This window comes from Acinonyx jubatus, chromosome B4 (assembly GCF_027475565.1).
Source record: "Acinonyx jubatus isolate Ajub_Pintada_27869175 chromosome B4, VMU_Ajub_asm_v1.0, whole genome shotgun sequence".
Taxonomy (NCBI): Eukaryota; Metazoa; Chordata; class Mammalia; order Carnivora; family Felidae; genus Acinonyx; species Acinonyx jubatus.
Window position 1 is genome coordinate 35292754 of NC_069387.1, and position 24846 is coordinate 35317599.

Sequence of the window (24846 nt, forward strand, 5' to 3'; positions counted from 1 at the left end):
TCTGAGTTCTACTTTTGACTGGCCATTTAACTCAGTTGGGTACAATGCAGACAATGAAGCAAAAACCACTGGTTTCAAAGTATCAGCTCTTTGAGAGATCCAAATAGGTGGGATTTGGACACAAGACAATGGGAAGAAAAGCATTTCAGGAAGCAGGAGCAACATGGACAAAGGCATGATTTGTACAAACCCAGCACCATCCTATGGGTTGAGTCCCTACTCCGAGCTGAGAACAAGGAAGAATAAAACCCAGTCCTTCCCTAGAGAAGCTTCCTAGCAGTTGTTTGTAAACAATTCAGGTGCACATCCTCACAACAGTGGGTGAGCACCGTACTGAGTGTGAACTCTGGTTTCAGGCCTGCATGACTTGCTTCACCCAGATCTGACCCTAGCCAGTGACTGGTAAGTGGGAAATTCGCTGTTCACGAAGAGTAGAGAATGGGAAGGAGAAAGGTGGAATTTTCTTGAGGTAACATTGATTCTCCTGGGCTCCAGGATCTACTGCATCACAGATATCGACCCAGACCATCGGAAGCTCAGCCAGCTGGAGGCCATAGTCCGCTTCCTGACAGGGGAGGACCCAGATCTGGAGTGTGAGTGCTGACCCCGCCCACCGAGGATTTTCTTTTTTCTTTTTTTCTTTCTTTCTTTACTTATTTATTTATTTTATTTATTTTTTTTAATTTACATCCAAGTTAGTTAACATATAGTGCAATAATGGTTTCAGGAGTAGAATCTAGTGATTTGTCCCTTATGTATAACACCCAGTGCTCATCCCAACAGGTGTCTTCCTTAATGACCCTTACCCATTTAGCCCATCCTCCCACCCATAACCTCTCCAGCAACCCTCAGTTTGTTCTCTGTATTTTAAGAGTCTCTTATGTTTTGTCTACTTTTTTCTTTTTTTAAAAATTTGACTACATGTGAGTTTTAATATGCCATTTATCAAAAATAATATAAGAAATTTAAGTGAAATCAAAAAAAAATACACTAACCTTGATGGGTAAGGTCTTGACGTGTGGTTTTTTTTAAGTGTTGACTTGTTGACATCTTATCACATTCATTATCACTGTCACCTTTTTTTAGTTCTAATTAACATAAGTATTATATTAGTGTCAGGTGTACAATATAGTGATTCAACAACTCTATATATTACTCAGTGATCATCATGATAAATGTACTCTTTAATCCCCATTGCCTATTTCACCCATCCCCCACCCACCTCCCCTCTGGTAACCAAGTTCTCTGTATTTCAGAGTCTGGTTTTTGTCTGCCTATTTTTTCTTTGTTTTGCTTCTTAAATTGCATATATGAGTGGAGTCATGTGGTATTTGTCTTTCTCTGACTTATTTCACTCAGCATTATACTCTCTAGATCCATCCATATTGTTGCAAATGGCAAGATTTCACTCTTTTTTATGGCTAAGCCACTGAGGACTTTACTTACTGCCAAGTAGCCTTATCCCTGGAACTCACCCATGGCTTAGGGAGAACAGGGAGATTTTCAAAGAAAAAGGCAGAACTAGCCTCCCTATGGGACCACGAAGTTGTCTAAGTTCCTGGCACTGTAGCAGCATGAGTGTGTCCCCATGTCAGGGACTGAGATTGCTTTAAGCCTCTTTCACCGGGCACTGTTAAGCCTTCAAAGAGACACTCACACAGTGTAAGGGCATCAGCAGCCTGCCCCTAGATCTGTCCCTACTACCATCTAGCTGATACTGATGCTCTGTACTCTAAAGTCCTCATCTCAGCAAAGGAGAGCATTTGGCCAGATGGCATCTTGTAGCCTGTGGTCTGTGAGAGTTTTCCAGTGCCTGGCTCTCAGGCTAATCTTAAATTCCCCAACACAAATGCAACTGGTGAAACCACAGGGCCACACCCTCAGCAGGGTCCCTCTTCTTCCTCTTTGGAAGAGGGACACACAAATGTCACCCCTAAGACAGGACCTTGCTTCCATGCTGGCCCAAAAGGGCACTCATTTGTGCATTCACTCACTCCATCAGTAATCAGTACTGAGCATGTACTTTGTGCCATGCCTGGGGTAGGCACTGAAGCTAGAGAGATGACCCAGATGAGTCCCTTATTCTCATGGAGCTTGTAATCTAGTGGAGAAACCACACAACAAAGAAGCAAGCATGTGTGTGTAGGTGTAGGTTATTCCAAATTGTGGTAAGTGCCATGAGTAGGATACTGTATGGGATCCTATAGAGCGCCCAACTCTGTCAGGTAGTGTTACTTATTCTGAGGATAAAAAAGAGTGACCCGAGTGCCTTCACAGGTACAGGGTCTGTTTTGGGGGCGATGACAGAGGTGATGACTGCACATCATTGTGAATGTACTAAATGCCACTGAGTTGTATACTTTAAATTGGTTGATTTTATGTTACATAGATTTCACCTAAATAAAAGTAGATAATTTTTTTAAAGAGAGAGGGAAAAGAGCCACACATGCAAAGAGTTGGGGGAAAGCATCCAGACCAGGGAACAGCATGCACAAAGGCTCTGAAGCAAATTCACGTGCACAGAACTGGCAAAAGGCCAGTGTGTTGGGAAGGTGATGATCAAGTTGCAGACTGACGGCAGCAGAAAGGAGAGGTAGCCTGGGCTCAGGGCAAGGTCTGATGTCCCTGAGAGATTCTAATCTCACAGAATACCAGAACTGGGAAGAGCCTTAGAAATCAGTTCTGCTCACATGTTGTTTGGGATTGAGGATGTGAAGGCTGAGGGAGACGACATGATTTCTTCAAGCTCACATAGATGGTTTTATGTGTCCCAGATACATGTTTATGAGACACATCCCATTCCCTGAAGTCGGGATTCCTTACAAAGGTGGATGAGCTGTATTCAACATCATAGAGGAAATAAGTGGTTTGGTCTCCTTTTATTTTGTCCCCAGGCGATGAGGAGCTGGTGCGGGAGGTACTGCTTGATGCGGTGGTGACAGCCCCCATGGAAGCCTACTGGACAGCGATGGCTCTCAACACCTCTGAGTATGTCAGTCCAGGGTGGGGCTGAGGGTTCTGTGGAGCGAAGCAGCTCCAGCCCCTAGGATTCCCTTGACTGAGTCAGGGTCCCTCCCACTTCCTGGCTGGCAGCTCAGGAGACAACTGAGTCCAAGATGAAGGCGATGACAGTGGGCAGACATGGGAGGAGTGAGAGCTTCCTTCACATGGGCCCCAGTAAAGCAGGGACTTGGCACAGCTTCCACATCCCACATGTGCTGCTGCTCTCCCCTCTGGAAAAGCATCAAATGTGGGTCCCCCTGGCATAGCTCCAGATCCCCCACCCACACTGCAGCAGCCCCGTTCCAAGAACACCTCTCTCTTGGGGTTGGTCTGTAGCTGTGTAAGCCTGTTTGCCAAGTACCCTGGAAAGAGTGGTTCAAGCAGGACCCAATTTCCAGCACATAAGGTCAAGACACTATGAAGTACAAACTTGGCCTTTACCACTGCCTTAGATTTCCTCACTCCCTTTGCTGATATTTATCTTGTGCTATCAGGTTTAGTGAATAGGTAGAAAGAAGAAATGAATGGTGTGTGTGTGCGCACGTGTGTGTGTGTGTGTGTGTGTGTGCTTGCGCACGCATGTGTGTTGGGAGGGTACAAGATATTAATGAGGTTAAGAATACAGTGGACTACACCTTGTTCCTGAATAGGAAGATTCAACGTTAACATCATGAAGATGTCAAACTCCCCTAAGACACTCAAGTTAATTAATGCTCTCCTAAAGAAAAGAATAGAATTTTGTATGAAACAACCACCTATTTTAAAAAGCAAGATGCAGACTACTGTGTACAGTTTGAAACCATTTCTATAAAAAGGAGGGAAAACAGTATATCTGTACGTGTGTGTGCGCGTGTGCATGTGTGTGTATAAAGTCTATGAAAGTGCAGATAGGAAATAGTTCACTGTATAACTTATAACTGTTTGGTATAATTTTGAACCATGTAAATGTATTACATATACAAAATTAAATGAAGCTAGAAAAAAATAAAAAGAATATAGCAGGCCAGGCACTAAGTACTTAGTGTACCAGGCACTAAGTAGTGTACCTCATAACCACCTTCCAATGTAGGTACTATCATTTTACAGATGAGGAAACCAAGGTAAGGTGTGATAAACAACTTGCCCAAGGTCATATGCCTCACAAGTGGTGAAGTTGGAGTCAAACCAGGCAGTCAGGGGATTGGATCACTGGTTTGGAGAGAAGGGGCATGATCTTCATCTTTCCAAATTCAGAGATTAACCAGAGACATTTTTTTAAAAATTTCTCTTTAATGTTTATTTATTTTTGACAGAGAGAGAGACAGAGCATGAGCAGGGGAGGGGCAGAGAGAGAGGGAGACACAGAATTGGAAGCAGGCTCCAGGCTCTGAGCTGTCAGCACAGACCCGACACGGGGCTTGAACTCACGGACTGTGAGATCATGACCCAAGCTGAAGTCGGACGCTCAACTGACTGAGCCACTCAGGTGCCCCATAGCCAGAGACGTTTTTAATGTTGAGAAACACTGAAGAATAAATATTCTTAACCAAGGTGTATATTAGAAAAGAAGACCTGGAGAATTAATATAAAATAGCATATTAATAAAGCTAGGGTGATAAGTCATATAATCACTCTCATAGATGCAGAAAGATATTTGAACAAATGTTAATATCCATGCATGTTTTTAAAAACTAATCAATAAAGTTAAAATTGACCTAAGCATGAAAGTCAACATCTGAACGGGGCTAGAGGCTCTCTTAACTAAAGACAAGACTAAGATAGGCATTCCCATATCCTTATTACTATTTAACAAGGTCGGAAGGTATTAGTCAGTGCAACCAAACAAGAGAATGCACCTAGAAGCAATGAGAAGGGAAAGGGAGAAGTAAATTATCTCTAAGAAGGTGATATGATTATATTTCTGGAAACCCCAGAAGAATTTATAGGAAAGCTAGTAAAACAATAACAGAATTTAGTAAAGTAATAGTTTATAATATGAACATCCAAAAATTAATATCCTTTACCTATAAAAACAAAATTAAACTTAAAATATCATTAGAGAATTCCTATTTAAGAGGGCAAAAAATAAAATGTAATCAAACACCTAGGTATAAACTATAAGAAATATCCCAAAACTTACATAAGGAAAATACTAAAACACTCCTGGAAGACACAAACATAGTCTTGAACAAATGGGGAGGTATTCAGTGTTTTTGGATAGGAAGAATCAACATCACAAAGACATTGATCCTCCTTAGATTAATTTGTAAGTTTAATGCAACCCCAATAAAAACATAATCAGTATTTTTATGGATCCAGATAAACTGATTTTAAAGTTTATTTGAAAGAATAGTCAAGAAATTCCTGAAAAAGAAAAGCAACAAAGGAAGTTTTGTGCTCCCAGGGTATTAAAACATGTAATTTATGAAGTGTAGTACTGACACATGAATAGAAAGGCAGACGAAGAGGAAAAAATAGAAAATCCAGAAATTCATCTAAATGCATGTGGAAATTTAGTATATGACAAAGACATCATGTCAAACCAGTGAGAGGAAAAAAATGGACTCTTTAATAACTGATTTGAGAGCCATCTGGAGAATGATAAAATTGTATTATTTCCTCACACCATACACCTGGACAAAGTCCAAATGACTCAGAGATTTAAATGTAAAAAATGAAACCATATAAGTACTAAAAAAAAAAAAAATGAGCCAGTTGCTCTAAAATCTAAGAATTAGGAAATCTTTCCCAATGATGACTCAAACTTCAGAAACAAGAGAATGACTGATAAATTTAACAACATAAAAATGTTTATTTGGTAACAATAAAAACATAAGCAAGGCGAAAACATAAATGACAAACCAGAAAAATGTTTGCAACTTAAAAAACAAAAGATTGCAATCTTTTATTCTCAAAAAATGAAGAACTTCGAAAATAGAGAAGTAAAAGACCAACCACTTTATAGGAAAAATTACCAAGGTATATGGACAGTTCTGAGAATATATACAAATAGCCCTTAAATATATGAGGAAATGGTCAATATAGCTCATAATAAAAGGAATTCGTATTAAACGGTACCAAGATTATATTCATCACTCATCAGATTGATAACCATCTAAGTTTGTTGACATGCACTACCGGCAAGGCTGTGGGGAATCAGGCTCTTGTATATTGTCAATGGGTATACACAATGTTTCAAGGGCTATGGAGAAGAATTTGGCAATAGCTAACAAGTTAAAAATGCATTTACACTTTGACTCAGCAAGACCACTTCTAGGAACATATTCCAAAGATACACTAATAAAAATAGGAAAAGATATATACATGAGCTTTTTGTTACAGCTCCATTTAGTGAAAGATAGGAAATAACCTACATCCATCAGCAGGAGCCTAGTTAAATAAACCATGGTAGATCCACATAATGAAATACTATGTGACTGTAAAAAATGAGAAATCTATAAACTGTTATGGAATGGTCTCATCAATGGAGAAAAGTGTGTATAACACCTCCACTATTTATTTAAAAAGAGGAAATTCAAATATATTTTCATAGTTACACATATATAAACATAGACACATGTATGTATGTACATATGCACACATATATGTTTAATGGAACAATAAACAAGCAAACAAAAGTTACTTTAGGGAGAGTGAAAGACAGGCTTATAAATATGCTTTATTTTGCATATTTGACTTTGGAACAATGTAAATGCTTTATATCATTATAAAACAAAATTAAATTTTAAAAAATAAGCTCTAGGGGCCCCTGGATGGCTCAGTCAGTTGAGCGTCCGACTTCAGCTCAGGTCATGATCTCACAGTCCATGAGTTCGAGCCCCGCATCAGGCTCTGTGCTGACACCTCAGAACCTGGAGCCTGCTTCCAATTCTGTGTCTCCCTCTCTCTCTGCCCCTAACCCACTCATGCTCTGTCTCTCTCTGTCTCAAAAATAAAAACATTAAAAAAATAAAATAAAATAAAAAATAAAAAATAAGCTCTAAAAAATTGAAAACAAAAAAAACAAATAAACCTGTGTATCAAGTTCATGAAATAACTGTACATAGATGAATTCCCTCAACGGACTTAAAAACACACACCATAAACAATAAATAAAATCATAAACCGTGCTCAATAACCACATTGCTAGAAACAACATTGGCACTGTTATTCTCAAACTATATAGATGGGTAGGGCAAATAGTATTGTGTTAATGTCATTAGGAACCAAGGTTTTCAACAAACAAAAAAAGAGATGCAAATTTTTTAAATCAAAGAAGTTAAGATGTACTGCTGAATACGAATTGGAAATATCAATGAACTCACGATTATTTTCTCTGAAAGACACAAAAAGGATATCCTAGCCCTGTACACTGAAAAGACCAACCTCAGTGAGCACCCCAGACCCAGATTGTGGACTTTCAATGTGCATATTAAGAAATTCTTATTAAAATGAGTCAGCGATCCTTGGAGAAATGTCTGATTTCAGGACAGTGACAAATGTACAAAATGAGCCAGGAGTATCTTGTCATAACCAGAAGCAAGAAGTTACTGAAGACTATAATGAGATTGTGCCAGTGAGACCCCAGAGCCAACTGGAAGCGACTCTCACTGGTTAAAGGTGGAAAAATTAGAGCAGCAAAAGCAATGACAACTGCAGTGGATTAAAACATATTAAGTATGCTAAAATCCTGTGTTCACAATGATACTGGGGAGAAAAAAAGACTTTTGGTCATCTTCAGAAGATGTTAGGAAACCAACTCATTATTCTAAACTGGCAAGTAAACAGAGAGACAATTATTTATCCTGGCTCTCCTGTAGAAGCTGCATCTCAGGATAACCAAATATTGATGAGAAGTCTATCTTTAATCAAGTATTTCAGGTACAAATAAAATAAGGAAGAATCCTGTCTTGCAACCTCTGGTCAATGAGAGAGTGTGCGCCTCTTGACAAAGAACACACCACCTATAACTCAAACCTATGTCAAACCCATAGCTCTAACTGCTAGTTTATAAGAAATACATGGGACAAGAGAGCATGCTAAATAACACCACAGCATCATGATCAGCTAAACCCAGAATGCAGAAACTCTACAGAACCAACAACCTACTTCAGCAAATAAATTGCAAAGAGAAGAAGAGAGGGAAAGAAGAGAAAGGAAGGTTGAAAGTGACTAAACATGACTGATACCAAGTATGGGGTTCCTTTTGGGGATGATGAAAATGTTCTAAAATAGACTGGTGATGGCCATACAACTCTGTGAATACACTAAAAACTGTTTAATTGCACACTTTAAATGGATGAACTGTATGGCAAGTGGATTGCAGTTCAGTAAATATCTAAATTGAGATTGAGAAATGAGAGAGGGAGAGATGCGGGAAAAAAAAGAGACATATGAACTGTGGACTCTAGTCTGATTCTTATACAAATAAGCTTTAAAAAAGTCATGAGGATTGTGGATTATTGGATTATTTGATGCTATTAAGGAATTGTGGATTTTTTTAGATGTGATAATGTCATTAATGATTTTTTCCATTCCTTATATTTTAATGATAGAAATTAAAATATTTATTAATGAAATGATATCTGAGATTTGCCTCAAAATAATCTGAGGGCTGCAGGAGGCTGTAGATGAAACAATATTGGCATAGACTGGTAATTGTTGAAACTAATTTATGGGTGCAGGAGTCTCATTAGACTATTCTGTACTACTTTTGAGTAAAAAATTGCATTAGGCAGATTTTCAGAGAAAGAGTCCCTTGGGCCCCACCCCTGGAAATTCTGGTTACTACAACATCAGAGGTAGGCAGGCAGTCCCATCTACATCTCCAGACCTTGGTGCTTTTCCAGAATGTAGACCAAGTGTTTCAACCCAGCTCCAGGTACTATCAGTTGATATTGCATGGTGCAACCTTCTTCACAATATTCCTTTAGGGATACCCTAATAGCCATACAGCTGAGCCTTGATTAAAAAAAAAAAACCCAGGGTGCCTGGGTGGCTCAGTCAATTAAGCATCTGACTCTTGATTTTGGTTCAATCAAGATCTCAGCATTCAGGAGTTCAAGCCCTGCGTCTCAGGCTTGACTACTTTATACACTCACTAAAACCGCTAATCTAGGTACTAAGAGAAATTAGGTAGTCTCCTGCAGCAAATTGGGCTAGGCATATGAATATTAATAAAGTTAGAAGTAATTAAATAAAAACCATATATAACAAGCCCACAGCTAATAGCATATTCAGTAGTAAAAACGATGAAAAGCTGAAAGCTCTTGCTCTAAGATCAGGAACAAGGAGCTCTTACCACTGTTACTCAACATAGTAGTGGAAGTCCTAGCCAAGCAAGAAAAAGAACAAAATAAAAAAGCAGCCTATGAAATGGGAGAAAATATTTGAAAATTATATCTGATAAGGGGTTAATAACCAAAATATATTTTTAAAAACTCACACAACTCAATAACAATAAAACAATCTGATTTTTTTAAAAGGGCAGAGGAACTGAATAGACATTTTTCCAGAGAAAAACCTACAGATGGCCAACTGATGCATGAAAAAGTTCTCAACATCAGTAATCATCAGGGAAATGCAAATCAAAAACACAGTGAGGTATCACCTCACATGTTAGAATGTTATCAGAAAGACAGAAGACAAGTGTTGGCAAGGATATGTGCACCATTGGAATGTGAATTGGTGCACCCACTATAAACAACAGTTTGGAGGTTCTTCAAAAAATTAATAATAGAACTATCCAGCAATCTCACTTCTGGTTATCTATCCAAAGGAAATGAAACCATTATGTTGAAGACATATCTACACCCCCATGTTCATTGCAGCATTATTTATAATAGCCAAGATATGGAAACAACATGTCATCACTGGACGAATGGACAAAGAAGATGTGGTATATATATATATGCGAAGATATATTATTCAGCCATGAAGAAGAAGGAAATCCTGCCCTTTATGACAACCTAGATGAACCCTGAAGGCATTATGCTAAGTGAAACAAGCCAGACAGAGAAAGATAGATACTACATCATATCACTTATATGGAGAATCTATAAAAGAATAAAATAAAGTCAAACCCATAGAAACAGAGAGAAGAAAAGTGATTGCTGTGAGCTGGTTGGGTGAAGATAGGTCAGTACAAAGTTTAAACTACAAGCCACATAAGGCCTCAGGATCTAATGTAAAACATGGTGACTGTAGTTGATTAACACAGTATTGTATAATTGAAATTAGCTAAGAGAATATTCTCAAATATTCTCACCCCCCCAAAAAAGATAAAAATACCTAATATGATGGGTGTGTTAATTAACTAGATGGGAAGAGTCCTTTCACAATATATCAAATAACCATGATGAACACCTAAAAATTTTAGAATTGTATATCAGTTATACCTCAAAAAAGCTGAAATTCAAAAAAAAAGAGGTGATGACTCCCACCCCTGGTGCCATCATCGCAGAAGTATGGCTTTGAGACCATAAGAAAAACTAGTTACACTCCAGCTAGCTAATGGATTTTCTTTCTCAAATCTTGCTGGCAAGGTTATAAAGTTCACTGGGTTCCCATAGGTAGATGTAGACAGTGTCTTCTCCTCCTTTCACAATTCAATAATAAGGTAAACATGTGAAAAGGGCTTTAAAGCTGTGAAGTGTCATGTATGTGTCGGTCATGAGAAGTTCCTGTTCCTGAGGTCCCAGGACAAAATCTCTTTTCCTGAATTCCTTCTGTCCTCCAGAGCCAACTCCCCTAAAACCTGGATGGACAAATTAGGAGCAAAAAAAAAAAGCAGAAAGGCAGAGGCCCAAGGGACCCCATTAACAAGGGAAGATGCTGCCCAGAGGAGCCAGGTCAACCAGATGTAACAAACATGATGCTCACAGAGGATGGCCAGTGCATGTGTGTACAACCCCCTGAGCAAGCAACGTGTCTGTCCATTTCATGTTCCCCATCCCGAAGATCAGGCCAGGAACTAGGAGAGGCCCACAGGTCTTCCCCGTGCCCCCAATGCCCTCTTCTTAGTCCTGTCACTGCACTGCATGATAATGACACCTGTTCTGTCTGCTTCACAGCGAGTCCGAGCAGGTGGTGGACATGGCATTCCTGGGCACCCGGGCTGGCCTCCTCAGAAGCAGCTTATTTGTAGGCTCCGAGAAGGTCTCCGACAAGTGAGTCATGCTGGAGAGGGAGCGGGATCCCCGAAAGGTGTTCCTGTGGCATGTCGTCAGGCTGACTCTTGGAGTCCAGCAATGCAAGGAGGGTGGAAAGGTTATGGCTTGCAGATTGGGAGGGTCAGAAAAGTAACTCTTCCACCAGGTTTTAGATGCATCCTGGAGGTATCCCCAAGAAAGAAGGGACAGCAGCCCAGTCAGAGAAGAGAGTGGATGAGACTAAAGTTGGAAGGGTTAATCACTTCCATAAAGGGAAAACCAGAAGTTGTTTTTCCCACTGGAACCAGTGTCTATGTGACAAGCAAAATTATTTGGCTGTGTCCCCTTTTTTGTTAACAACTTACATATCCCCTAAACCGGGGGTATTTTCCCCCATCCCCACCCCAGGGACATTTGGCAATGTCTGCAGACATTTTTGGTTGTCACAGCTAGGGGATGGGGGCTTGCTACTGGCATCTAGTGGGCAGAGGCCAGGGATGCTGTTAAACATCCTCAAAACAATTATTTGGCCTAAAATGTCAATAGTGCTGCTCTCAGCAAAGCCTACATTTTGGGAGACCAGGTTGCCAGGGTGTCCTCCCCACCAAATACAGAAGCAAGGGGAGGATGGGAGAACAGAGCCACCTGCCACTCCACAAACCACCAGACTCAAATAGGCAGAGGCCACCAGGCACTTGGAGGAGAACAGTGAGGAGGCACCTCACAGTCTCCCATCCACACATGGCTGCTCTCACTGAATCCAAGCACACTCGGCCACAGAGTGCCATCTTTAAGCTTCTTCCAGGACTCTGACAGATCCATACTTGCTTGAAAGCTGAGGCCTTCTAGGAAAACAAAGTTGCTTCTCCCTCACCCACTTCCCCTCACTCCCAGAGAGGTGAACAGAGGAGAGCGCTGTCTCGCTAACCCTTTCCATGGCCCTGTCAGAGACACAGCAAATGACTCAATGGACCAAATCTGGTAGGTAAACTGTAGATTCACTCTAAGGCCTTGAGCAGTGTGGGGAAGTGACCTCCCCACACTTACTACCCCTCCTGCTCTCCACCCACTTGTATTTCCTCATCCGCTTACACTTCCACCCCCACACAGAAAATGACATCCATGTCATTGCTGGCCAAAGTTGGACAGGGTGAACCACACCTGGCAGTAGGAAGGGAATAAAAGCATCCTTCGTATTTCCCTAAATCCTCTCTGAAAGGCTTCTATGAATGGAAGAGGAAAATCTCAATACAGAGAGACCCTCCTGGCTTACAAACACAGCCACCACAAATGGTGGGCACCATGCAACTCCAGAGGTCTCCCTTCACCTAGACCATGATACACCTGGCCGCTCAGGAATTGTGCAGGAGAGCTTCTTTTGAATATGTAAGCCAAGCACTCTTAAAATCAAACTTCAATTATCCACCTTGTGGTTTATCCACAGTGTCTTTTTTAATCCACAAACCAGCTTTTCTCCCTGCCTCCCACTCTGCTTCTGGACCAACACTCCCTTCTGCTGGCTGCTGTGTGTTCAGGGAATGCAAAACCATAATTAGCAAGGTAAAGCTGTTCAAAAAAAAAAAAAAGATAACTCATAATGCATTCTAAACCCTGGAGGCAATGACTTTTGAAGTAACCATTTGGGGGGAATCTATGCCCTTCTATTAGTGCAGTGATAGAATTGACTATACGGTTTCCCCATTCAGACATGCTGATTAACCAGACAAAAGGAAATTAGGCTATATTCCAAAGAAATAAACCCTGCAGGTAAAGGAGTTTTCATTAAAAAAAAAAAAAAAAAAAAGGTGTTCTTTCACAATACAGGCTCTATAACTCCTCTACCTACTAATATGTCATCAGGTACAACAGCATTTGATTCTGGAAAAGGCAGGAATTGCTGGGGAACATTGTGTGGGGTAAAACTAGTTTAGGGGCTAATGTTTTCTACCTGCAACTCTACCAAGGCAGAGATGAATCTCTCTTCTTGGCCCAGCCAAGATGACCTTGTGTAAAAAGAAAGAGGGATGAACATATTCCCAGATTTAAGGGGAGGTACCAAATCTTTCTCCTTGCAGAAAGTTCCTGACTCCTGAGGATGAAGCCAGCATATTCACCATGGACCACTTCCCTCTGTGGTATCGACAGGCTGCTGAGCATCCTGCTGGCAGCTTTGTCTTCAATCTCCGATCAGCAGAGGCACCAGGTGATTGGCACCCCTGTGCTCCTGGGGCTGAGCTGGGACCAGGGCTTGTCTCTTCCTGAGGCTTTTGGTGGGAAACAGGAGCAGACATGGAAAAGAATGTCCACACCTCGGGGTCCAACCTTCCCTCCTGACACCTGTCAACAACTTGGGAAAGCTTACTCATGCCTTATCACACAATTGGCCTCTACTCTGAATATAGGACAGATCATTTTATCTCCTCTCCAGCAGCCAAGGTTGGTCCCTAAAAATCCAGCATGGCACAAAGGAAGAAATTTGACCCAAAAGTCAAGAAGAGCTGGATTCTAGCCCAAAGTCCAAACAGGTGGATATTAGAAAAGTTTGTCTTTAACATTCTTCTATTTCTAAACATCTATTTTTGAAAATGTCTTAAACCACCCAGATGAAAGTAACAGACCTTATTCCATCAGAGGACTTCTGTACTTACCAAGTTCACTGCCCCATCGCACTTCTGCCCAGAGAAAGCAGCCTGGTCTCCACTCCGTTGGGGTCTCCCAGGAAGGGCAACATTGGGCTCCCCGTCTGCTCCTCAGGAACTCCCAGTAATAATTGGGTGCCTCCTGGCTGGTAGGCCACTGGGGGCTCAAAGGGTAGGAAGCATGGCAACTAAGATTGGTCCCATGGACCAAGCTACCAAATCCCTACTCGTCCAAGGCCCAGGAAAGGTTTCAGAGCTGCAGGCACCCAACTCTCAACCACCAGACCCCACTCTGAAAAATAGCCCAAGAAAAGTTAAGTGACTTTAACAGAGCACCAAGAAAATTGCAAAATGTTTAGAACAGAAAGGGACTTTGGAGGATGCAAGGCTTCACTTTCTTAATGTACACTCAAAAGATTCTATGGCCCAGAGAGGTTAAGGGACACATCCAGGGGTCCAAGAGTCTGCAGCAGAGCAAGCTCTCCACCAGGTCACCTTGGGGGAAACTGACCCTAGCACAGTGGAGCAAGAGGGCCTAGAAATATCCATGTCCAGGTCAGAGTGCAAAGAGATAGAGAAAGAGAAGGAGGAGGGGGAGGAGAGGGAGGGAGAGAGGGAGGAGGAGAAAGAGAAGGGGAAGGAGGGGGAAAAGGGAAGGAGGGTGAAGGAGAGGAGGAGGAGAAGAAGGGGAAGAGAGAGGAGGATGAGAAAGAGGGGCAGGGGAAAGGAGAGAAGGAAGAGAAGGAGGGGAGGAGGGGAAGAGGGAGAGGTAGAGAACTCAGCTGAGTCCACCTGGAATGGAAATGTCCTTTCACCAAAACCCTCCAGCCACCACTTCCACCAAAACCATCCTCAGCTTCCTGTTGGAGAAATTCCCTGAGCTGACAGCTGGGGAGACCCAGGAGGTCCCCCTCTATGTCCTTTTGACTCCTTCTTCACCTTGTGCCTAAGCTCACCTCTCCATCCCATGCCTGTTCCCCTCACTGAATGCAACACTAATAGGCTTTACAAAATGTTCTAGAGCATATAACTCATTTAATCTGCACAACTCTGTAAATGTTGTTATTCTCTTCTTGCACAGGAAAAATTTCAGGCTCAGAGGGTTCTGTGACTTGCCCAGGATCATGCAGCTAGAGAGCCACACAGGCCAGGCTAAACCCAAGTTCTACCCACCTTAAGTATAAGCCAGGAGGGGTTAGAGGAAGGGAGTCCCAGTGAAAGCTTACAGGGGAGGCTCACAAAGCCAAGGTGATGGTCCCCTCCCCACATTGCCCCCCAGAGCCAGAAAGAGGCAGCTCTTTCTTCCTGTCGCCTTCTATAGCAGGATCAAGGGCTCCCCAAGGAGGGGCTCCCGCAAGGTCCTGGGGAGGTTCTCTAGAGTGAAGCTCTGGCCCCCCACCCCCAGTCCATGATGATGGCTCCCTCCTACCCGCATTGTCACTGGGCCCATGCCTGAAGGCTGCTGGGGTTGCTTTTTGTGGCGGTGAGGTAGGAGGGCGGTGGGTGGGGAACCAAGCCGCAAGGAGAAGAGAGGGAAGCTGGCAACCCAGAAGGGGGGACGGTTGAGTAGGGAGGCAGGAGCTTGCTCTCTTTTCACACCCTCGCTTGCTGCTTTAGCTCCTGCCTATGCTTAGAGACACGTGGACACCTCTGCACACTCCATTCTCCCCCAAGGGAAAAGACAACAACAGCTTCATTGTAATGGGGAGTGGGTACCCCGAGGAGGTGGAGGAGTCACCTCCAGGGTGAGTGGAGTCTTCGCTCTGCCTCTGCAGGCTGACTCTGTTGCCCTTTGCCTGAGGCTTGGTGGGCTGAGTTCTGCCCACACAGAGCCATCCTTTGCAACCAGTCCCTGAGAAATCTGCCAGCACAGAGCAGTCTCACCAATGCCCAGGTGCCTCAGGCTCATCACTCCTGCTTCTAGACATTTCTAGAGGCAAGGTGAGGAAGCTGACTTCTGTGTTTATTGTGGTTTTATCATGGCAAATTCCTCGGATCAAGGACAACGCTACCTATTGTAAGTTGCTAGTATCAGAGTAATTTTGGGTTTCTGTGGGATATTTGATTATAGTGAGGTGCGATAGATGAGCTTAGCAAAAGAGATATGAGAAAACAGTGGTTAATTTAAGTTCTGCTATAGCAGACGATTTCCACACGAGCTTCTCATGACCTATTTGTTTCGAGCAACATTTGATATATAAAGACATTCTAACAAGATAGCACTTGATAAAATTTTTCCCCTTTCTTGGAATTTTTAGTAATGGAAATTGGCCTGTGGACAAGAATGCTTTGAAAAGCGAAGCCATGTCCCTGGACTGATGAAAATTAAAAAGCCCGAGGTCAGATACTAACCCATGTCTTGGAGCCAGAAAGCTCTGTTTTAATGTAGAGCTGAAACTGCCACGTGAATTTTGCACCTGTGGTGGCCAGATTCTCTTAGAAAAGGTGGGGGTAGCAGCTCAAGGCAAGCCCCTTGCCCTTCAAGAGCCCAGCAGAGTGTCCCAGAAGCACACCAACCATCTGCAAAGCAAAAGACATGGCTTGATAACGGGGTGGTGGTGGCAGGTTGGCCACCAATGACCAGGATTTATGGAGTGCCTCAGAGGTGTCAGGCACTAGCCAGCCTTCTGTGCCTGGTACAGCCCTGGCATCTGGCCTCCAGAGGGGCTGGCTGTCAGTGTCACCCTGACTCATGTGACTGTTGAAGGACAACCCAGGATCAGCCACTGCCGAGTCCTGGAATGCAGCCTGTCCTTCTGCTAGAAAGAATCATTTGACGCAAAGCAAGTCTTCTGAGTGGAGCATGTGCTGAGAGGGTCACAGCAGTGTCCCTGAGCTCAAGCAAGTCAACAACCAGCAGACAGTTGCTGCCCTGAGACAGAGCAAACTCACAGTGTCCTTGTGACGTGGACAATACTGCATTGTCCAAGTGGGCAGGGACTGTGGTGTATTTATCTGTCAGGTTCAGATCTGCACAGGAGGGGCAGTGCCTGACACTCAGGAGGCGCTCTGCAAAGACCAGTGGTTGATGGTAACAGAGCCACCATGGCAACAACTTCCCCAAACACTGCCCCCTTCGCCCCAACTTATTCAAGGAATGCCCTCACCTGGTATTGATGTTGTCTTTTCAGCCTACCCAATCACTACCCAATGACAGGCTCTTCCTCAGGTACTGAGAACTTGACTTAGCAATTTTTGTTTCCCCAGAAAGTCCAGGCCAGCCAATGGTAGTAACAGCGAGCACTGCTGTGGCCGTGACGGTGGACAAGAAGACAGCTATCGCTGCAGGTAGGAGCTGCCCTTTGCACCACCATGGTCGAGGAGCTGTGAGTCAATGTCAAGAATAAGGCACACAGTAATAGCAAGAGGACCCTACCTATGGTCTGCAAGTGACACAGCCCTCAGGCCATAAGTTTTCCCAAGTGAAATGTGGGACTAAGGGAGAAAGGAGTCTTCCCAAGCCATTTTGGTTATAAAACCATAAAATCTTAGATCCAAAAGAGTTTAGGAAGTAAAATGAAGTTCAGACAGGTTAAAAGATCTGCTCCAGGTTGCACAGGACAGAGACTGCAACCCAGACCTCCTCACCACCCCTCTCTGCTACTTCCCGCTTCCATCACCTTGGGTCTAGCATCCTTCTGTGGAGAGAGCTGGGCCTGTGACTGAGACCCTAAAGTAAGAGCCCGGGACGCATGCTCAATATGTGCCAGGCACCTCGGAAACTGCTTCCTGGGCGCATCTCCTTCAGCCTTCAGGGTGATCCAATGAAGCCGATACTTTTGGCTCCATTTTACAGATAAAGAAACTGAGACATAGAAAAATTATTTGCCCAAAGTCACCTAGCTAATAATTAATAAAGCTAGAATTTGAACTCAGGTTGCCTCTCTTTAAGCCCCAGCTTCCTACCCCATGTTGCCATTTGCCACAAATGTGATGAGAGTACCCAATGACCCTCCCACACTGCCCTGACTTGGTAGTTTCTTGGTATCTAAAAGAGTCCTTTGCATGGGTGCCTCCTTGCCTGAGTGCCGTCAGGCCTGTGTGGTGAAGCCCTCAACCCTCAACATAAATCCTCGCTTCGGTTTCCATGTCTCAGAGCCAGCTGTGTTCTGCAAAGCTGTGCAATCCAGTGGGCAGTCAAGCATCAGCCACCACAGGTCCTGTCCTGCCTCACCAGGGGCCCGGAGCCATGTGAAAGGGCTCCAGCAGCTAGAGCAGGCAGGGGCAGGCAGGGGTGGTGCGCCTTGTCCCTCAAAGCTGGATTCAGGGCAAAAGAGCTGGGAGGAGCCGGCTAGGGTCTGGCAGAGATTGTCCAAGCCTGTCTTACTGCCTGAGGAAACACCAGCACCACTGCTGGCCTTCAGGATGTACCGCTACAGCATTTGGAAGGGGCCATCTCAGCCACCTTTTTAAACTCAGGCCACAGTGTGCTAACTCCAGACCCATTTCTAGGCCAAAACTGGACCTGAACTTGTCTCCCTAAAGACTATTCTGTGGTCCCAGCTGAAATCTGTGCCTGTCCTGCTCCCTGTGATATGGACCTTCTAGCTCCTGCTAGACTTGAGAGTCTAGAAACCAGAGGGGACAGGGGTCAGGCTGCCGGCTGCATTCTCCTGCACTCTCCAATCATTTGGTATCATTTTTAACTCAGAGCTGAATCAGAGCCTCCAGGGGTTGCCATAGAAACTGTGTCCTGGTGCCTCCAGTTTAACTCACTGCAGACAATGGCTCTGACGCTCTGGGATGCATGGATGTGATAAGAAAAGAGTGAGGCACTGGAGACCTTATACTTCAACTTTTTGGGGAGTGTCTCCTTTTGCAATTTCCCTTCCATGGCAAATGGCTCAACCTCCCTGATACTGGGGCCAGAGGAGGCCAATAGTTGAAAGCAGAGTAGGCAGCTTATTTGCTATCCTGACAGTTTCATCCCTTGGAAAAAAGTGGCACCATGTGCATGTGAGCTGCAGGACTAGGTGAGCAAGGTGGCTGCCGGGCGGGCTGCATGTGTGATTTTGCACACTGAGCAAAGGGAGAAGGTAGGAGACAGGTACTCAGACCAGCTACGGAGACCGGCTACATGCCAGATGTATGCATAATAACACGGGTTCACACAGAAGGGCAGATGAATAAAGAGGGATCATTTTGATCTTAAGCAGGTGGTTTATCAACTGTTTATGCAGAAGTTTTAGGAATCTTTTTGATCAGGATCCAGTTTCGATTTCCCATGCCCTCCAGACCTACTTGGAGAATATTGCCCAGCATAATGATGGTGGCATCATAAATTGCAAGTGTGTTTCTCTAGCACGTGTCCTGTAGTACACACATGCCCCTGCCTAGAGGCCTTTAGCGACGAGCCTGCTGTCTGGAGCCGCACGAGGTCTTCTCCACTTACTCTGCCTACATGCAAATAGGCCTAGCTGTCAGACCTGTGTGTGTACATGCACAGTAGTGACGTGCATGACACACCTATGCATTCCCCAGGCCTGTGCCAGGCTGCTGAGGGACCTTGGTCTCTGCTTCTGCAGCAGGGCTTGGGGAGTACTGTCTGTTGGGTCTGATACACCTGTTAGGCTTCAGGAGGCAGCACCCCACAATTATCACTGCCTCTGAAAAGCAAACAGCCCGGCTCTGCTGGGAGTCCAGCTGAATGCCAGGAAGGGGCCTGGATGGCTCACTTCTCCCTAGGGCTTGCTCCTGGCTCGCTGGGATATCATCCAAAGGAAAGCTCCTAGGAAGGAGAAAATTCTATCTTGGTCTCTGATGACTAATGAACCATAGAGCCCAGGCCCAATTAGCCAGAGGCCGGTCCAGGCCGGGAGATGAGTCACTCCAGCTTGGGATGGATGAACAACCCCAGAGATCTGGCCCTCTGGCTCATCTCCCCTCCCGGTCTCCCAGCCCCAGCCTCCAGTTTATAATTCTGGTCCCGTCCCACCACTGAACCTGCTCAGTCCTGTGGAAGATCATATTTGTAAGCTCAGAGTGTCATCTGCCTGTCCCTAAAGTCAGTCTTGAAGGTGCAAGAGGATAATAGTTTAAAAGGGATTCCTCTTTCACGTTAGCAACACCCCCAATCTCACCAAAGCTGATAAAACCTAACCAATAGCTCTTGGAGAGCCCTACCCCTGCCTCCCATCACACAGTGGTGTCCTCTGGGCAAATGCATGCCTTCCTACCACATCCACTCATCTGTCCTTGACTGTCACAGTGGATGAGCACACAAAGGGCTCGGAGCAGTGACAGGTCTCCAGCTGACCTTCACTGCCCAGTGCTACATGGAGACCCAACCTGAGGCTCACGTACCCATACTGTGAGGCCAGCACATGGGTGACTTGTCACACTCGGCTACAGAACCCGTTCTAACCCAGGACTCAGCCCTCCACATCTCTCCTAGCAGTGCCCCAAGGCATTCCCTCAGGCAGGAGTTTCCTGTCTGTCTTATGGAGGTCTGGACACTGGGGTGACATCCTGAAGCAATTTTTGCAGCTGCCTGGGGAGGTCAGGGCACAGGAAGCCACTCTCCCAGCACCTACATGCCCTCCCCACCCAAGGAAACCAGGAGGTACGTAGGAAAATACAGTCTTTATTGTTCTTCTGAAACAACAAACCAGAAATATAATTTTGCCTTTAAAAATCTTCTGTCTCTGGCTGAAGGTACCACCATTGACAACACCCACCCCTCCCCTCTCTTTCCCTTAGAAAATGCCTAGATCTGGTATTAGCTGGAAAGAAGGAAGACTGTGCCCCTAGCCTCAGGAGACATGTTTAGCAGCCTGCTAAGCAGCATTCCCTGCCTTCCCCCACAACATCCTTCACCTACCATGGTCCTCTATGAGGTGGAAGGATCGAGGGGTGCAAGGCAAGGTGGACATGCCCTGTCCTTCCCTGTTCCTCTTCAGACCCTTGACCTCAGTGTTCCAGTGGTCTCTTCCCAGGCCACCACCAAGACTCCTGTCTTGGAGCCAGAAACCAGCCTGATGCCTCCTGACCCTCCAAAAGCCTTGGAAAACTTGTGTCCAGCAGAGGGAGACCTAGTACTCATCTGAGATCAGACTTGCAGGAGGGCACAGACCTACAAGAGGGAACTAGTGACCCCCAAACCCCATACAGCCATCTTCTCACCTGCCGCCCCTTTTGTGTAGGCTGCTAGTAACAAACAGGCCCGCTGGCCCATGCTCTGGTTTGGAGCCCAGTCCAGGTGCAATTAAAACCTCCAGAAAGCCAGACTGAGCACGTAAAACCCTGGGAAAGGGACCCCACAACTGAGGCTTCTGAGCAGAATGTGGCAGCCCTCTCTCTGCCCCTGGGGTCTGCTTGGAATATGCTGGCAGGCAGTGAGCTTTGGTGAGGGCCACCTGCTTTCCCAAGATGCCACCAATCATGACCCAGTCCCCGCCCCAAGGTCCCAGGCCTAGAGCTGCTTAAGATGGAGGGGTGAGGGGTACAGAGCAATGGTTCTTGGGCTGCAGGCTATAGGAGTGGAACTGGTGGGTGTCCCCATGGGGCCTGGCAGTGATGATGTCCTTAGCGCTGAAGAAATGCCCAGTGGTGTATGTGCCTGGGCTCCCGGGAGGCTGCCATCCACACATGCTGTAGCTTCAAGGCCTCTGGGCCGGTGTCCCTGGAAAACCCAGCAGGAGAGGTGTGAGAGGGTTACCATGGTGACAGGCAGTCTCATCCAGCAGCACCACTTTGGCCCACTTCAGAGGATCTCAAAGGAAGCCTTGTGTTGTCAGTGTGTGCTTCTCCCCCTGTTGACTTGAGAAGATTGCGGTGAGCAAGCAAAAGGTTCTGTGGCCTGAGGGCTAGAGATCCAAGGGGAAACATGTCTCTACTGCCCAAGTTCTCATGACCTGTGTCCATGTGATTCTGTGTGTGTATGTGTGTGAGAGAGAGAGAGAGAGAAAGAGGGAGAAAGAGACAGATTTCCAATAGATATAATTGCGCTGGTGATGCTGGGTGTGTGTGAGAGTGGATAAGTGAATCCAGGAGCAATGCAGTCGGTGTGGCCTATAGCAGATAGAGAGACCTAATGGCTTCAGCAGAGGGGGTGTGTTATAATCATGTTTCTTAGAGCTGGGTCCAGATGCCATGGCTGGTGTGATTGTACATTAGTACTAGCAGTTGAAAGCTGGACCCAACTCCGACACTAAGGGCAGCTGAAAATATATTCCTGGCTTAGAAGAGGGTCACAGAAGTTGACCCTTGGCCCCCCTATCACTTCCTCCCCACCCCTAATGCAGATGAGGTGCTATGAGCAGGAGGTAGGGAGAGTCACCCAGTCTACAGCCAGGGCAGGAAGGGCAACAGGGGAACACTGAGTCCAGAAGCCTCCACTTGCACACATATCCTTTCTTCCCTATGGCCAGAAGCTTAGGGAGATCCCCCAGGTGTTCCAGAGACTTGGTGGCTCAGAAAGGAGCATGAGCAGGAGCCTTTAGCACAAGGGTGGCTTCCGCAGAGACTTGGAAGTTCATGGAGACAGCCGCACTGTGGCTTGTTTGCTGGAGGGATGGGGAGGAGAGGGGAGGGGTGGGCTATGGTGGAGGGAAGGGCAAGCCCTTACTGAAGCAATCCCCAGCGTGCTCTCCCAGCCCATCCTACCTAGGCCAAGTGGGGCTGGGCTCTCACGCCACAGAAGAGATCTGCTTCTGGTCTTCATGCTCACCCTCCGGGTCCCCCATTAGGGGCTGCCTCTTCTTGAGCTCCCGGTGGTACTTGGCCATAAGGGAGGCATAGATGCAGCCATAGGCAGCAGCCACCACCATCATGATGCAGACAATGCCACAGACAACCCCCGCGATGATCACCGTGCCGATGGCCCGCCTCACGCTCACCGGCCGATACCTCTGCTTCTGGGGGCAAGCAGTGCTGGGCTCGGGCTCGGGCTCAGCCCCTGGCTTGGGTTTAGCAGGTTCAGGGCTTGCCTTGGTACAGGGTGGCCCAGGAATATCCAGCCCAGCTGAGCTATTCTCATCCTCCAGCTGGGAGCAGTAGTTGAACATCTCCATGGGGACCACACGCATGTCCTTCCCCCTCAGTTCCTTAGGTAGGGTGCAGGCAAGCTGGTCCAGGCGCCCCCCTGCATCCAGGGAGAAAAAAAGGAGGAGATGACGAGACATGCAGAACCTGGACTCCCTTTCCCCATCCCCAGAAAGCCCAGAAGGTCTAGTTTCTATCAGGAATGCAGTCAGTCCTGAAATCACATCAATAGGAGAGGAAGAGAGAAGAAAACCTAGCATTTATTAAGCCAAGTATCATGATAGGTGAGGTACATATATCATGTCATTTCATCTACACAGAAGCCATATGAAATGGATATTACCATTATTCCCATTTTAGAGCAGCACACAACCATTTCAGTCAAGCCTGCTCCCTCCAGTGTCAAACTGATGCACAAGAGTAAGGCAATGCTTATATATGGAGGTACTCAGGGAAGAGTTGACAATGCAAAGATAGAGCCAAGAACCCTGCCCAGGCTATAATTCTTCTCTTCTCCTTGCCCCTGAATCTGCCCGTTCACTATCTGTAAACCCAGGGCACTGTTCTCCACAGTATCTAATTACTCCAGAGCTCCTCCCTCTCACAAACAGGACAAGTTAAAGCCACTGTCACAGTGACCACGTTTCCATGCAGAACCTTTTGGTTGCCCAAGACCACCTATTTGGAGAAAAAATGTCGGGTGATAATGTTTTCCTCTTCCTTTTTAAGAGCAACTATAACCCCTTAGCACCCCAACCACAGCATCTCTGAGTGAAGCAGCATCTTGAAAGGAAATCCTGAAAACCCATGAGGGCAAAGGAGAGGGGGCCAGTGCTAATGAGGGGGTGTGGGCAGCAATAGGTGCATGGGCTAATCACAACAATAGTGATAGCCACACAATGGTGAAGTCATGAGGGCATGTAGATGAAGAACATGGGTGGGGTAAGATAGAAAGTAGCTGAGGAGAATCCCCTAGGATGTCAAAGTCAGATTTTGGCATTCTATCCACTTCCAGGCAAGGGACACCCCCCCCCCTTCTAAATGGCTCCTGCTAAATGTGCTCCTGCCAGTCCATCACTCCCAGGTCCATCTCCCAGCACAGCTGCTGCAAGCCTCCTCATACAATAGATATGCTTCTCCTGGGATGCTGATGAAAACACCCTGGGATTTTTTTTTAAAGAAATGCAAGGTTGAAAACAACTGTACTATTGAAATTTCCAAAAATATATATTCCCATTCCATGCCCTCTTGTGCTGAGAATTTAGTTCCTGATGACTATATGAAAGGACAAGGACATTCCCTTGGGATAACACATGGGTCTGAAGACACCTGGTTTCTAGTTCCCCTATGCCACTGACTGCCTGGGTGACCTATGGCAGGTCTTACATCCAGTGAAATGTGTCCAAGAGCCACCTCTGTACAGGCAGGAACTGGGTGCTGAGATGGGGACAACCTCACCTTCCTGCTCCAAAACCTGAGGTTGAATCATCTTGCACAAATTATTTAATTTAATTGCATTTGAGTCTTGTTTTCTTGGCCATAAAATAAGAACAGCTAACTCACTTAACTGCTATAGGGATTAAACAGATAATGTACATGAAAAAATATTTGTAAACTGGAAGCTATATTAATTATTATTTCCCAACTCACAAAAATGGGAGAAATTATCATAGTGACTAACATTTTATGGCACTTTACAGTTTGTAAAATTTTTTAATTAACTAACACATGAGAATATCACCCAAATAATTGAGATGGTGGCTGGATATGAAACAAAAGGAGTAAGACTGAGGAAAAGCATTAACACTCTTCATACTGATTCACTCATTCAGCAAATATTCATGGAGCGTCTACTTTGTGCTGGGCACAAATTATGTCTTATTAAGTCCATTTGCTATTATGGATATTACTAACAAATGAACAAATAAGTGAATAGGTTTCATGGAGGACTTACTTTATGCTAAGTACTTGTCAAGACACTTTTTGTGCATTACTATTTAATCCTCACAATGATTCTATGAGATAGGTGTTATTTGCCCCATTTTACAGATGAGAACACTACCACAAAGAGGTTTCTCAGGATCCCACAGCTA

The 24846-nt window shown here is 45.1% G+C and overlaps 2 protein-coding genes across 5 annotated transcripts in view; one reads left to right on the top strand and one right to left on the bottom strand.

Annotated features, from left to right (window-relative positions):
- The window catches only part of CACNA2D4 (calcium voltage-gated channel auxiliary subunit alpha2delta 4), a 112415-nt gene that overhangs the window by 51508 nt on the left and 36061 nt on the right, over positions 1–24846 (top strand). Inside the window, exons 21-26 of the mRNA XM_027073950.2 lie at positions 357–402; positions 496–593; positions 2895–2988; positions 11055–11150; positions 13208–13335; positions 16979–17059. Coding sequence (XP_026929751.2) covers positions 357–402; positions 496–593; positions 2895–2988; positions 11055–11150; positions 13208–13335; positions 16979–17059 — 543 coding nt within the window. The remainder of the gene's footprint in view (positions 1–356; positions 403–495; positions 594–2894; positions 2989–11054; positions 11151–13207; positions 13336–16978; positions 17060–24846) is intronic.
- The window catches only part of LRTM2 (leucine rich repeats and transmembrane domains 2), a 30972-nt gene continuing 26464 nt past the window's right edge, over positions 20339–24846 (bottom strand). For 3 of the 4 annotated variants that reach the window (XM_053225636.1, XM_053225637.1, XM_015061488.3), the window contains exons 5-6: positions 22376–22853; positions 20339–21392 (exon numbers count right to left, since the gene is read on the bottom strand). In XM_053225636.1, the coding sequence (XP_053081611.1) occupies positions 22399–22853 (455 nt within the window). In that variant the 3' untranslated portion in view covers positions 20339–21392; positions 22376–22398. The remainder of the gene's footprint in view (positions 21393–22375; positions 22854–24846) is intronic. The other variant, XM_027073956.2, reaches the window with a different exon arrangement.